At 38.8% G+C, this 15,000-nt stretch overlaps 1 protein-coding gene across 15 annotated transcripts in view; it reads left to right on the forward strand.

Moving 5' to 3' along the window:
• The window catches only part of LOC137647181 (alpha-1-inhibitor 3-like), a 221,023-nt gene that overhangs the window by 151,442 nt on the left and 54,581 nt on the right, over positions 1-15,000 (forward strand). Inside the window, exon 16 of one of the 15 annotated variants that reach the window (XM_068380474.1) lies at positions 685-847. The exons of 11 other annotated variants lie outside the window; for them this stretch is intronic. In XM_068380474.1, coding sequence (XP_068236575.1) covers positions 685-847 — 163 coding nt within the window. Of the gene's footprint in view, positions 1-624; positions 848-3,402; positions 3,536-6,554; positions 6,787-15,000 lie in introns of all 15 variants that reach the window. 3 more of the 15 variants (XM_068380476.1, XM_068380483.1, XM_068380472.1) reach the window with 3 other exon arrangements.

Consider the following 15,000-nt stretch of genomic DNA (forward strand, 5'->3'; position numbering starts at 1 on the left):
ATCTATATATATGTATATCTATCTATATTATATATATATATATATATATGGGTGTGTGTGTTTGTATGTATATGTATAAATATATATATTATATATGTATATATAATATTTATATGTGTATATATATATATATATATATATGCATATATGCATATAATATTTATATATGTGCCATTCATGAGCGGCCTTCTAAAGACCTTTAAGGGGAAATGTGTTGATGCATTGGTTGGTCTTTATTATGTATTTAATCATAATATGTCCTTTGGTCATTTGAATGTTTTGAGCACTCTTCTGTTTGGAATATGAGGCATTGAATTGATTCCTGTCTTTAATAGTAGCGCTTCTCATTAAAAGAATCTCGCTGAAAATTTATTTCAAAGGTAAAAGAGAATCTATATCAAGGAACAGTTTCTTGCTACACGTTTGAAAGATATTCACGTATATTTATATATACAGTACAGTTATATATAACTCTATACAGTATATATATATATATATATATATATATATATATATATATATATATATATTATGTAGTACCGTAATCTAATTTGATATTTCAAGAAATGGATTCACGTAATATATCTATTAAAAAGAAAATATTTTATTTCTTTGATATTTCAGTTTATTATGATTATGAGACTCATATCGATGATGATGAATATAATGCCGATTACTTTGAGTACTACGATGAAAACACTGAACCTCCATTAGAAATGGCTACTGCTCCTCCATCAGAATATGCTACTGAGGAGGATCCTCCAGTAGCTTTAAGGGAAAGTTCCACAAATTCTAAACTCAGAACTTATTTCCCTGAGACGTGGCTCTGGGATATACATTATACTGTGTAAGGCCTTCTGTTTTGCAAAAAATATTTCTGACTGCTAAATTGAATGGAAATTTAGTGGTCATTATTAATTGGTGATGGGTATACTCATTGCTTAATTGGGCAACTATAGAACTTGCATGCATAGTTGCACTATAAAGGACAGTATTTAGATTTTTTGGGGAAGTCACCGAGACAGAAGTTGGTTCTTGAATAGTGTTTATATCATATAAGTATAAGCTGTTAAAAAGGTTTGTTTATACCACAATGCATTAGAGCAATATTAACCTCTTATTACCTTATGTAAAATGGTAAAAATTAATGAAAACAAAGAACTTGAAATACTAGAACAAGGAATATTTCCCTTGAACTGGAATTTTTCTTGATTCCATTCACAAAATGGACTTTTCTTCTAAGTTTCCAATCAGTCGTATTCGATTTGACATTACATGAGATGATCAGAGGCTTGGATGCTGTTATGCTGTGTAAACACACCTTCAAACATTGTTTATGAATGAAATCAGGGTGAGGGGTGTATGGTGATGGTTTGGGCTCTTCGCACTCCACAAGAGATTTCACCAAATTTTCAACTGGGTTTCACAAGGCACTAGAAGAGTTGGAAGATCCAGGCCTATGTGGCTGAGGGCTATGAAGCGTCAAGTGTGTGGTGATAGGGTTTCTTCACTTGATTCTTAAGTTCTGATTTCAAGGTTTTCAGTGTAGACCACATTTAAAAGTATAAGAGAACCAAAAAGCTACAAGTTTATTGTTTCTTGACCTATGTTTACACAAAGTTCTTGAGAATGTGATCAATTGATCCCTGTATGTTAACCTAAAAGATCATTACTCAACATCAATAGGTTTGAAATGATTCTGTTTTTGTAGAAGTAAAATTCATTAGCAGATACAACGTGAATTTTTGAGTTGAGTGTTGTTTATATTTTGAGTGTTGTAGCCCTGAATAGGTTGGAAGCCTGGTGTTAAGGGAGCATTTCTTACTTTCATTCCCAAATTGTGATCTCATATTTCTTTTTGAAGATGTACCCAGTACGTACTAGGGTAACTTTCTAATTCATTCCATGTAGACCACCGCATTTATCTAGGTGTCGTGGTTGGAATTCTCAGATTCTTTATATTTAAGCCAGATGTTAACGACAACCTAAACATTGTGTTTTAAGAATGAGACTTTGCCTATTTCAGTAAATTCTAATGAAATGAAGCAAACAAGTTGAATGTATGAATGAATTCATCTTTGTAGTGTAAGTAATCATGTTCATTAACCCTCTGGTCATCCAATGACAGAAGTTCTCGTTGCGCCTCATAGCTTTAGTCGATCCTCCAAAAACGTGAGGAGGTCAAAACTATCTATATGCCTATTAAGGAATAATCTAGGTATATATGTAGCATTTTTTTATTTTCCACAGACATGCCGTTTGCCATACCCCTAAACCCGTGCACGTCTTTCAATCTTCCAAACATTCTTTTAGTTATCAAAACATAATCCATTAATGCCCTTTCTACTACTCTTCCATTTGCCACTCTTACCCATGTATACTTATTCTTATCTTTCTTTTTAAAGAAGCTAGCACTTATTACCATCTCTTGTTCAACACACATATCTACCAGTCTCTCACCACTCTCATTTTCACCTGGTACACCATACTTCCCAATGACACCTTCTACCTCTCCAGCGCCCACTCTAGCATTTAAGTCACCCTCTAGCATTTAAGTCACCCTCTAGCATTTAAGTCACCCATGACCCGCACCCTTAAATTACGTGATATTGTTTTAGAGAAATTCTGCAGGTCATATAGACTTAAAATATTCTGCATAGTGCTGTGTGTACATGGCAGACCACAGTGCACTCCAGTCCCAAACCCATGAGCTAGGGTAACCTAACCTCATGTGTACTGTATACAGCAGTGCACTTATGCATACAGTAAAATTCTTGTACACTCTTCACTAAGTGTTCATAGACGTGGGTAAAGTTTGTAAGCTTAGGAAAGGTTTATAAAGCCTTAATATTACCATAAATAGCAAAGTAAATGTTTCCCCAGCTATTTGCGAGGGGTCCTGGAATGTAACCGTGAAAAATAGATGACTATATATAAAGTACACACACCTATATATATATATATATATATATTTATATATATATGTATATATAATATATATATGTATATATATATTATATATATATATGTATATATATATATATATATATGTATATATATATTATATATATATATATATATATATGTATATATATTATATATATATATATATATACAGTGTATATATATATATATATATATATACAGTATGTATGTATGTATATATATATATATATATATACTGTATATATAAAATCTAAAAAGTGAAAAAGGTACACTTTACTATTGTTTTTGTTTCTTGCTCTTTTGCTATTATTTTTTAGGATCCCATGGCTCTGCCATTTACATTTTACACTATTAAGAATTTTTTTTTTTTTTTTTTTGGTATCCCACAGTAGTTTAAAATGACTTTTCAATACTAGTTTGTGCACTACAATCCATCTTATTTTTTTTATATATCAGAAGATGTAGTAGATAGGGTGTATTACTTTGCACCGGATCATCATGTCGAAATGGAGAAGACTGATACTAGCTCAGGGGTTTTGGCAAGAACATACTTCCCGGAGACATGGCTGTGGAAATTATCTCATGTATTGTTAGTATATACTGTTACAATTTTTAACAAAATCAATATGCAAGCTATTGCATGGAATTGTGTGCTTTTGTGTAATCATTGCTAATTATGTGCTAAAACTGCAAGAAATACAGCTGCTGAAATGCGGTTATATTCGTGTTTACAGAAAACCTCTTGGTTTACTTCCAAAGTAAAGTTTGTCGCATTCTTTTACCGAATCGCATTTGATCCTCTCTCCACAGCACAAAATAAAGTGATATTGGAAAATATTTTCTCTGGTATCAGGAATCTTCCAGATGCAACTTCCTATTGTTTACTGGTGAGGAAAAGAGAGTGGCTGACTGGAGGTGGAGTTAGGGTATTGATTGATATTAAATGAATAAGGTTTTGGAAAGAAGTCAAGAGAGTAAGGAACGGTGGAGCATTGAGTGAAGACGGTGAAAGATGAAAACGGAAGATTGTTAAAAGAAGGTGAGGCGAGAAAAAGGTTGGCTGAATATTTAGAAAAGTTGCTAAATGTTGAGGATAATTGGGAGGTAGATATAAAATTGTTGTTGCAGTTGTTGAGGTGCCAGTGATGGGAGATGAGAAAAAGAGATTACAAAAGAAGTGAGGAAAGCACTAAATGAAGCGAGCGCACAAAAATTACCTGGTATGGACAGTGTGATGGCCGAGATGTTAAAGGAAGTTGGTGTGACTTTACTGGAAAGGTTGTTGAGATTATTTAATAGATGTTTAATGTTGTCAATGGTGCCAGTGGACTAGGTGCGTGCTTGCTGTTTCGCTATATAAAGGTAAGGGAAGTGTGCGAGAGTGTTGTAATTCAAGGGGTATTAGTTTGTTGAGTGTGGTTTGAAAAGTGTATGGTATTGTTAATTTATAGGATTAAGGATAAAATGGAGGATGCAATCTTCAAAATGCAGTATGGCTTTAGGAGGTAGAGGATGTATAGATCAGATTTTTTATAGTTAACCAGATATGCCAGAAATATTTAGTAAAGGGTGAGGAGGCTTTGTCATTTATGAATCTGGAGGAAGCTTTTTATAGACTTGATAGGGATGAGGTGTGGAAGGTTGCTGCAAGCATAGGCAGTAAAGCATGTGTTATGATAGAGAATGACGTGAGCGAGTGGTTTCCAGAGAGTGTGACTGAGACAGCGATGTGTAATGTCGCCATGGTGGTTCTATTTGTTTGCTGATGGAGCTGTAAGAGAGGTGAATCCTCGAGTGCTTGGTCGAGGATTGAAACTGATAGATGAGAGTGATCATGAGTGGGCGGTGAATCAGTTGTTGTTTACAAATGATACTGTATTGGTTCCAGATGCGGAGGAAAAGCTGTGTCGATTAATGACAGGTTAGACAGGGTGTGCGAGAGAAGGAAGTTGCCAGTTGTTGTGAGTAAGAGATGCACAAGAAGTGATGGTGGTGCTAGATTGAATGCCATGTTGAAATAGAGAGTTACTTGAAGTAGATCAATTTAAGTTCTTGGGTTTCTTGTTGCTGCAAATTGTGGAGTGGAAGCAGATGTAAGTGAGAGAGTGATTGAAGGATGTAAAGTGTTAGGTGCAGTGAAGGGAGTGGTAAAGAATAGAGAGTTAGGGATACATGTAAAGAGAGTTCTGTATGAGAAAGTTATTGTACCAACTATGATGTGGGGATTGAAAGTGACGGAGAGACAGAAATTGAATATCTTAGGTATGAAATGTCTGAGGAGTATAACTGTTGTATCTTGATTGGATAGGGTAAGGAGCGAAGTACTGATGGTGAGAACGGGTGGATATGAATGAGTTGAGGTGTCTTGGCCATGTAGAAAATTATGGAAAATGGCTGTCTGCTGATGAAGGTAATGAATGGGAGAAGTACAAGAGGAAAGCCAAGGTTTGGGTGGATGGAGGGAGTGAAGAAAACGCTAGGTGACGGGAGGATAGATGTGAGGGAGGCAAAAGAGTGTGCTAGGAATATTAATGAATGGCGAGCAATTGATACGCAATTCCGATAGGACCTGTTGGTACCTCAGGTCACCTTGGTGACTGCTGAGGTAGCAGCAGTAGGAAGCTTCCTTTGTGGTGGAAGACGGGGGAGGCTGGGCTTGTGACACCCTAGCCATACCAACCAAACTTTGCCGAGTCCTCGTTAGGCAGAGATGAACTTTGAGAAATTTTTTTTCTCTTATTTTGTGTTGGCTACCTCCAAAAATTTGGAGAAGTGCCATGGTAGATCGATATATAGCAATAAATATATGTTATGCTGAAAAATTTCAAACAGTTTCTTTACAGTAACCTGTTGAAGTAAGGAAAGTGAGATTATTAGATACAGAATTTGTGCCATCATGAGATATTCGGTCTGTAGATTTTATTATTTTGAGAAACTCACAAAAAAGAATTATCTTTACATAGTCATTGTATAATTCAAGGTATTAGGATTTTAATTTCCATTCTTTACTGGTTCAGTTGTGTGTTGTAAATATTTTAGTACTGTATTGCTAGTTTTCTGCTGAAACGGTTGTTGCAGATGTCTTCTTTATTTGGAAACACTCTATCATGTGGAGAGATATGCGAGGCAAAAAGGGTTTTGGGCAAAGGAAAGCCTCAATTTTATAGCCGTACTTTGGAGGGAATCCAATACAACCAGATGCACAGTACCAAAGGAATATTGTTTCAACGGGCAAGTACCAACTCTGTGTTTACGTATAAGAGAGATCCACAGAATTGGGCTTAATAGAAATCTGCTATTGAACCACTATTTTACATCAAACATCGCTTTGGATTTTGAATCAGTTGCCAAGAAATTTTCACGGTCTCAGATTTTGACATGGACTGTTTCATAGACATGTTTTATGGGTGTATATATATGGTCAGTGCTTGTTTTCGCTTATTTACTATAATTATATAACTATAAAGGGTATTGAAGTCATGAAAGTTACCCATGATTTCATCTCTTTTGTGATATAATATGAGAAAAAAACCCATGATTGGGAGGGCCCCAAAACTTCAATTTTCTTGCATTCACTACCACTGTCAGGTGCTTTTCCCCTTCTACAGTAAGAGGCGTTCCTGCTGGTCGTGATCGTGCTTTTATGGTTCCTCGTATCAGTTCAAGTAACCATTACGGGCGTGCACGTTTCAAACTATCCAAAAGTGCTCCTATATCCAAAGCAGCTGTGGGCTCCATGCAACTTCTAGACCCGGACCCACAAAGTGATGTTACACCTACAGAATTGAAATTGAGGGCATACTTCCCAGAAACGTGGTTATGGGAATTATCACTAAACCCGTTAGTATCATCCGAGGAGAATGTAATGTCTAACAACAGATGAAAATAACGTGCAAACTATTGCATGTAAATGCTTTGGTTAAGATCGCCACGATAAAAGCATGTTCCATTTTCTATTACCTATAGGATGATAGAATAATTAACTTTCCAATTCAAATTCTTTTAGGTGCTGTCTTTGTGTTAGATTTATTTGCATAATTATTTCAATTTTTATATCTATTTCTAATTACTCAATTTTTTATGTTTAGTAAGGAAATGTCGGTTACATTATCTATGATGAAGGTAAAAAATATTTGGTGACAATTTATATATTAGTATTCTTTGAATAGGCAAGTCTTTAAAGTCATATTCTTAGAATACACAGTTACATACATACATACATACATACCTACATACAGTATAATGCCAAGTAGCACTGTACTGTCACTCAATAACACCTATCAAAGTGATTTTGAGGCTGTTAGTTTTTAGACATTTTTTCAACACTAAGAAATTTATTTATGGATTTGTATTTTGTTTTAAGGGTTATTATCACTATTCCAAGATTCAGAATTAAAGAAGGAATAGGATTTTGAAGCGCACTTGTGTCTATCTCTTCTGTTCTCGCATGATCCCAGGTCAACTGTAGATTTTGGAAGTTCCTTCAAAGGATGATCATAGCATGTGTTGTGTATGTACAGTGAACCCTCGCTACTTCGCGGTTCGAGCATCGCGGATTCACCACTTCGCGGATTTTTTTCATAACCCATGTCTATACATATATTGCGGATTTTCCGGAAATATCGAAAATACCGCGATGTGACCGATGGTGCGAGATTGGAGAAAGTAAGGAAAATTGAGTCATGATTGATTTTCAATATAAATGAAACTTTGAGGAGCAACAAAGATATCATTTGTTAGAGAGATAGAGAGAGGTAAGGAATGGGAGGTAGTGAAAAGTAGCCCAGAGAGAGAGAGAGAGAGAGAGAGAGAGAGAGAGAGAGAGAGAGAGAGGTAGAGAGAGAGAGATATATATATAGGTAGAGAGAGAGAGAGAGAGAGAGAGAGAGAGAGAGAGAGAGAGAGAGAGAGAGATAGAGGGGGGTTTAAATGTAATAAACAAAAAAATTTAATAGGTTATAACACATTGGTGCTTATGTAATATCAACTGTATACTGTAGACGGTTTGAATAAGTTAAGAAATGGTATAAATGATACTTTGTTAGTGTATTCGTACACACTCAAGAGCGGCAGCTAGATGACAGCTGATCTAATCACAGCCAAAAGTAAAAAAAAAAAAAAAAGTCAACAATACTCGATTTTTAAAACACACCCGAAATTTAAAAACAAAAGTACACGCTTTCTTAATGTGCAATTAACTATTTAAAGAGTGGCAATTTTCTAGAATAAAATGATATTTCCCAAAAAATAGTGGTTTGCTGATGAAATCGGATGCCCTATTTTTGGCTATGATTGAAATGGATGTAGACTCGGCCTAATTATTTCATTTCGTATTTAATTGACACTAAGAAAACTAATTTTAGTTTCTTCATCTAAATGTAAGTATTGTATAACACGAAGAGAGAGAGAGAGAGAGAGAGAGAGAGAGAGAGAGAGAGAGAGAGAATCAGCTGTTGTAATCAAATGGCGTGTTTTTGTTTCGTGAGAATTTCATCGCCACGACTTTAACAACAACATACTGTACTGAACTTTACAGTATTATACAGACTACTGTAATATGATAAAGTAAAATATTTGTAATCTATTTTATATGAAATGGGGCTATTTTTGTTTTGTTTAAAATTTACATTTACGTATGTAAAACAACTCTCTCTCTCTCTCTCTCTCTCTCTCTCTCTCTCTCTCTCTCTCTCTCTCTCTCTCTCTCTCTCTCTCTCGTAGATTGTTTTCCTGCTTTGCTACGTATGTATGATTTTATATAGATACGGTAAATAATATTTGTAATAACATATTTTATAAAAGCTTTTACTATAATATCATTATTTATCACTTTCATCATGCGGGTTAAATTCCTTAGTTTGTTTACTGAGCGTACTTTATGACGCCGTCGTTTCAGGCGGCGTCATAAAGAAAAAAATTTCATTTGGAAGTCCTAAGAAAAATTAAGTAAAATATTAGTAATAACCAAATCAACATACTGTACTGAATAATCAATATAATTGATGCAAAAACTAACCTATAAACAGATGTGTAAATGCGTTTGTTTCTTCATTAGGATCAGATATAAACGTAAACAAAACATTGGTTGCCATTTTTTATCGTGCTTTTTGGCGTGTTTAGGAAACGCATGATATAAAGTCGCCTTTAATATTTGTGCCTGTTTTAGTTTAGGGTACTGTATTACATGCATTAAGTGTTCTGTACATTAAAGGGTAGTTTGTTAACAGTACTACGTACAAGGGAAGGTTTTAAAAGTCTGAATATACATGTTAAATAAATAGGTAAATATGGTGTTACTACTTCGCGGATTTTCACCTATCGCGGCCGCGTCTGGAACCTATCTACCGCGATAAACGAGGGTTCACTGTAATATGCTTTACCCTCTTCTATGACTGTAGTAATGTTATTGATTTATTATTTTTCTGGCAAAAAGACTCGCAAAGTTGCGAAAAGTAGAACGAGTTTATCAGGGACGAGGAGAGGATATGTAATGGCTCCTCACCTATCCTCCTCCTTAGATTCCTAGACTGGGTTAAGTCTGTTTGGGGTGCAGATATCTATGGCTATACATGATATCCTTGATTATACACGATATCTTAGGATAGTCGTTCCGGGGGTTAGAACCCTGGGATACCTGACGGCAATTCTCTTGTGATGTCACTCGCAGAAATATTATACAGTAGGAAGCTGCCTAAAGGAACTTCCATCAGGATGACATGGCTATCCCACCCAAAAATAGATTTTTCTTACGTCAAAATCGGTTTAAAAACAAATTTGACCATAAACAAAGTACTGTATTTATTAATACAGTACGTTTAACATAGAACTCTATTATTATTATTATTATTATTATTATTATTATTATTATTATTATTATTATTATTATTACTTGCCAAGTTACAACCCTAATTGGAAAAGCAGGATGCTATAAGCCCAGGGGTTCCAACAGGAGAAAATAGCTCTGTGAGGAAAGGAAACAAAGAAAAATAAAATACAATTCAGCTATACTATAGTGATAGTTCAGTGGTTAGTACACTGGTAACATATTTGCCTAGCATTCTCATAGTGGCAGATCTATCCCCACCCGAGACTGAGAGTTTAAGCTGTTTACTGAGGAGAGCATTGCTGTGCTTGGGCACCACAGTGGGGGGTTGGTCTTGCCTGGCTGACGTTCTGGTGAGCATCTATTCTGATGAAACGAACTGAAACCAGACACCTTTAACCTTTGATATACAGTATTAGCAAGTGTTATATTAGATAGGAACAACTGTGTTGAGTTGTTATAAGTGTCCTGATGACTGTACAATAAGCTCCCACGAAACATTCGAATGATTGAAGACATTAAGGCTTTCATGAGGAAACTGAAGACTTTCTTATTTAAAAAATCATACAGCAGTGATGATTTAACAGTAAATGAACAATACTTGATATGAAACGTTAAATAATTTAAACTCTGAACGATTAAGGTAAAACGACAGCGGAGGTCTTGTATAGAGTAGGGTTCTCCAGCTGTATGGGACTGGAAAAGTAGCCATCTAAGTAAAATAGAGTACTGTAGCATTACGTACTAAAGTATACTGTAAACTTGACGTGTCCAGTACATAATGTACATGTGCATTTGTACTGTACAGTTACCTGAATATTTTTATTCAATTACAAAATACTCATACTGTGATAGAGAGCAAGTAAAAACAATATTATGGAATACTTACTGTGTTAATCGACCTCACGTAGCCAATGAGCAGTGGGTTGGTAGTGTCAGGAGGTATCCCATCCTAGGACAGCAAGTATTTGCAGATTCTCGTTCTTCGTCCCTGTCTCTGTTACCTAACCCCGCAGAGAGCGAGGGCTGACTTCAATAGATGGAGGAGATTTCGAAGTAAAACAGGCTGACCTTTACACAGAATGTCTGCAAGAATGCTCTGTACCTACAGCTTGGACAAACTGCATCATACTAATTCACTAAAATGGAGACACAAAAAACTTAGAAAATTACTGCCCAATAAGTTTACCCTTGGCAATATGAAATATTTATGAAAATCATATTAGGCCATATAGAAAGACGGCTAGACTTGAATCAACCAAGAGAGCAGGCAGGCTTTAGCAGTGGATATTCAACAACTGACCATATCCATGTAATTAACCAGCTAATGGGAAAATCAACAGAATCTGACAAACCACTTTGTATGTTATTTATAGACTATGAGAAAGTTTTTGATTCTGTCAAACCTACACCAGTAACGACGGGACTACAAAGATAAGGAATAGATGAATCTAATGTTAGAACACTTGAAGATATCTGTATGGGAAGTACAGCAATCCTAAAACTACATAACGAAAATGAGAAAATTCTGATTGAGAAAGGAGACCCCCCTAAATTATTAACAGCATGCCTAGAAATAGTTTTCAAGAATTTAGATTGGGAAAATGTAGGAATTAACATTAATGGGGAATACCTTAACAACTAAAAATTTTCAGATGACTTCTGATTTTAGTGAATCATGGGATGAATTGCAGAAGATAATAGAAAATTTTAATAGAGAAGAAATCTAGAACTGAGAATGAATGAGTAAAACTAAAGTAATGTTCAATGAAAATCCAGACAACAAATAAGGGTTATGGAGGAACAGCTAGAGATTATTAATGATTATACGTATTTAGGACGGACAGTGTGTATTTCCAAAGGATACGAGACTGAAATTGAAGGAAGGATAGGCATGGGATGGAGAGTTTTGGTAAACTAAATGAGATTATGAAATGTAAAATGCCACTTTCTCAAAAATGAAAATTGGACCTGCTAGTACAGTATTAACTTGTGTTTCAGAAACTTGGAGCCCTTCTAAAGCCTTAGAACCTAAGCTAGTTATGACTGAAAGAGCAATGGAAAAAAAAATAATGATGGCAATAATGCTAAGAGACATAAAGAGCAAGATTTATATGGAAACAAACTAAAGTAGTGGATATTCTAATAACATGTAAGAAAAAGGAAATGAACATGGACAACACGTGTAATGAGAATGAGAGAGAATACATGAACATTAAGAATAACACAATAGGTCCCTAGAGATTGGAAACAAAGCCGGGGAAGGTAGAGGAGACGATGGATTTACGAGCTAAGAAAATTTATGGGTATAGACTGGCATAGAAAGACCATAAACAGACATGAGTGGAAGGACATGTCTGAGGCCTTTATCCTGTATCGGACCAGCTACGGCTGATGTCTCCTTAGTTAACAACGGTCACAACACATTGTGAGTTAGCATATGTTGAAATTTTATAAGGGGACGTATAGTGACCGCTGCTAACATGGGAGACAATGTCATTGGCTATGATTTCATCAGGGCGTGGGGCTTGTTGCGCCTGGAATCTTTGCGATCACTATAGTGTATGAGGGAAGGTGTAAAGTAGCTCGGGATTTTGATTGAGGAGGGAAGACAGGTGTCACGAGGACTTAGGAGGGAAGATATATATATGTGTATATATATATATGTATTTATATAGGTGGCGAGTTTAAGATTCAGTCGCTCTCTGGTGACGGTGCCGTGACACCAGAGTTTGGCAGCTGGACCCGTGACTGGGCTGGCCTATTGAGGATACCGCAGCCCACCCCACATGGGGAGGCCCCTAGAAAAGGTGGGGTAAACATCGGAGACGGCAAACCCGTCTGGTCAGCTCACCGCGGCTGGCGGACATCCCACTAATGCGGTCGAAACAACAAGAAAAAAATATTAACCTTAGGTGCATGGAACATCCGCACCCTCCAAGACGTGACGAACACCAACCGCCCGGAACGACGTACAGCCCTCGTCTGCAAGGAGCTAGCCCGCTTCAATGTTGATGTGGCGGCTCTTAGTGAGACCAAACTACCCGAAGAGGGCAACATCAGGGAAGCTGGAACAGGCTACACCATCTTCTGGAAAGGCAAGGCCCTAGAGGAGCCTCGGATCCACAGTGTCGGCTTCGCCATCCGTTTCCAGCTAGTGCAGCAGCACAACCTCGCTCCCAAGGCCATCAGTGAGCGCCTGATGACTGTCCGCATCCCCATCACACGGGACAGACACCTCACCCTTATCTCTGTCTACGCCCTGAATATGACCTCAACCGATGATGACAAAGCTGCCTTCTACACCCAGCTCGACCGCACCATCCAGGCAGTGCCCGCCAATGACGAGCTCGTTGTGCTTGGCGACTTTAATGCCCGAGTAGGCAAAGACCATCGCCTGTTGAGGGAATCATCGGCCGCCATGGCATTGGAAATTGCAACGCCAATGGCCAACTCCTGCTGGGTCTGTGTGCAGAACACCAACTTGTGGTAACCAACACCATCTTCCAGTTACCAAAACAACAAAAGACCACATGGATACACCCACGGTCTAAACACTGGCACACCCTGGACTACGTCCTGACCAGAGCCAGAGACCGAGGAGACGTCCGCATCACTCGATCCATGCCCGGAGCGGACGACTGCTGGATGGACCACAGACTCCTCATCTCCCGACTCTCCGTGACGACCCTACGACCACCCAGAAGGGCACCTGACAGCGTACCACACCAACGCTTTGATTGTAGTAAGCTCCGCAACCCACAGGTGGCACAGAACTACAAGGAGGCCTGCGAACAACACCTCGCAGACCCCGTGGGTCAGGCCACTGTTGAGCACCACTGGACCACCCTAGAAACACCATGGCCCGTGCCGCGGAGGAAACACTAGGCTACGCCACCAAGAAACGGCAGGATTGGTTTGATGAGAATGATGCTACCATCTCTCTTCTCATTGAAACCAAACGACAAGCACGCCTGACTTTGGAAAACCAACCAACAGCAGCTAACAAATGTGCTCACAAGGTGGGTGAAGCTGGTTGCCAAAGAGGGATCTGTGAAGCCCAGAACACCTGGTGGCAAAGAAAAGCTGCAGAAATACAGAGTTTCGCTGACCAACGTGACCTGCGCAGCTTCTATGTAGCAACAAAGGAAATATTCGGTCCCACACGGTCATCAGTGGGCAGCCTGAAGGACGCGGATGGGGCCACGACCATCACCGACAGCGAGGGCATCCTGGCCAGGTGGAGGTCTCACTTTGAGAACCTCCTCAATGACCAAGCAGACACCCCAGACGATCTCCTGCGAATGACCCCGCAGCATCCCGTTCGTCACTGGATGGCACTACCACCCTCCATCCATGACTTCAACAAGGCCCTGCAGCGCATGAAGCCCGGCAAAGCCCCAGGGCCAGACAACATTCCGTTGGAGCTCCTTACTCACGGTGGCCCCGGTTTGAGGAACCGTTTGATGCTCCTTATACTGAAAATATGGGAGACCAAGACCCTCCCCAGTGACTTCCGCGATGCAAACATCGTTACCATCTTCAAGAAGGGAGACAGGGAGAACTGTAACAACTACTGGGGAATATCACTACTAAGCATCGTGAGTAAGATTTTCGCTCGGATTCTCCTTGACCGCCTCCTTATTCTCGCAGAAGACGTCCTGCCAGAGTCCCAGTGCGGCTTTCGACCTTCCCGCGGGACCATAGACATGATCTTCTGTGCGCGACAACTACAAGATAAGAGCCTCGAACAACAACAGCCCATAATGTTCATCTTCTGGGATTTGAAAAAGGCCTTCGACAAAGTACCTCGACCTGCCATGTGGGCTGTCCTCAAAAGATATGGCTGCCCACCCGATTTTGTCAAGCTGGTGCGTGCCCTCCATGACGGAATGGTTGGGAGGGTCTACCACCAGAACTCTCTTTCAGACCCATTCCCCATCAACGGCGGCCTGAAGCAGGGCTGTGTTCTGGCCCCAACGTGTTTCTCGCTATACACCGCAGCAATGCTCAACGAGATTCCCCCAGACACACCCTCAGTCGACCTACGTTTCCGCATGGATGGAGGCGCTTTCAACCTCGCCAGACTCCGCGCCAGAACTAAGACCACCTTGTGTGCAGTGCGAGAACTGCAGTATGCTGACGACAATGCCACCCCAGGTCAGACGGCAGAGGACCTGCAGTCGTTAGCTGATGCATACAACTCTGCCTACGAACGTTTTGGGATGCAA

The sequence above is a fragment of the Palaemon carinicauda genome, chromosome 9 (assembly GCF_036898095.1).
Source record: "Palaemon carinicauda isolate YSFRI2023 chromosome 9, ASM3689809v2, whole genome shotgun sequence".
Lineage (NCBI taxonomy): Eukaryota > Metazoa > Arthropoda > Malacostraca > Decapoda > Palaemonidae > Palaemon > Palaemon carinicauda.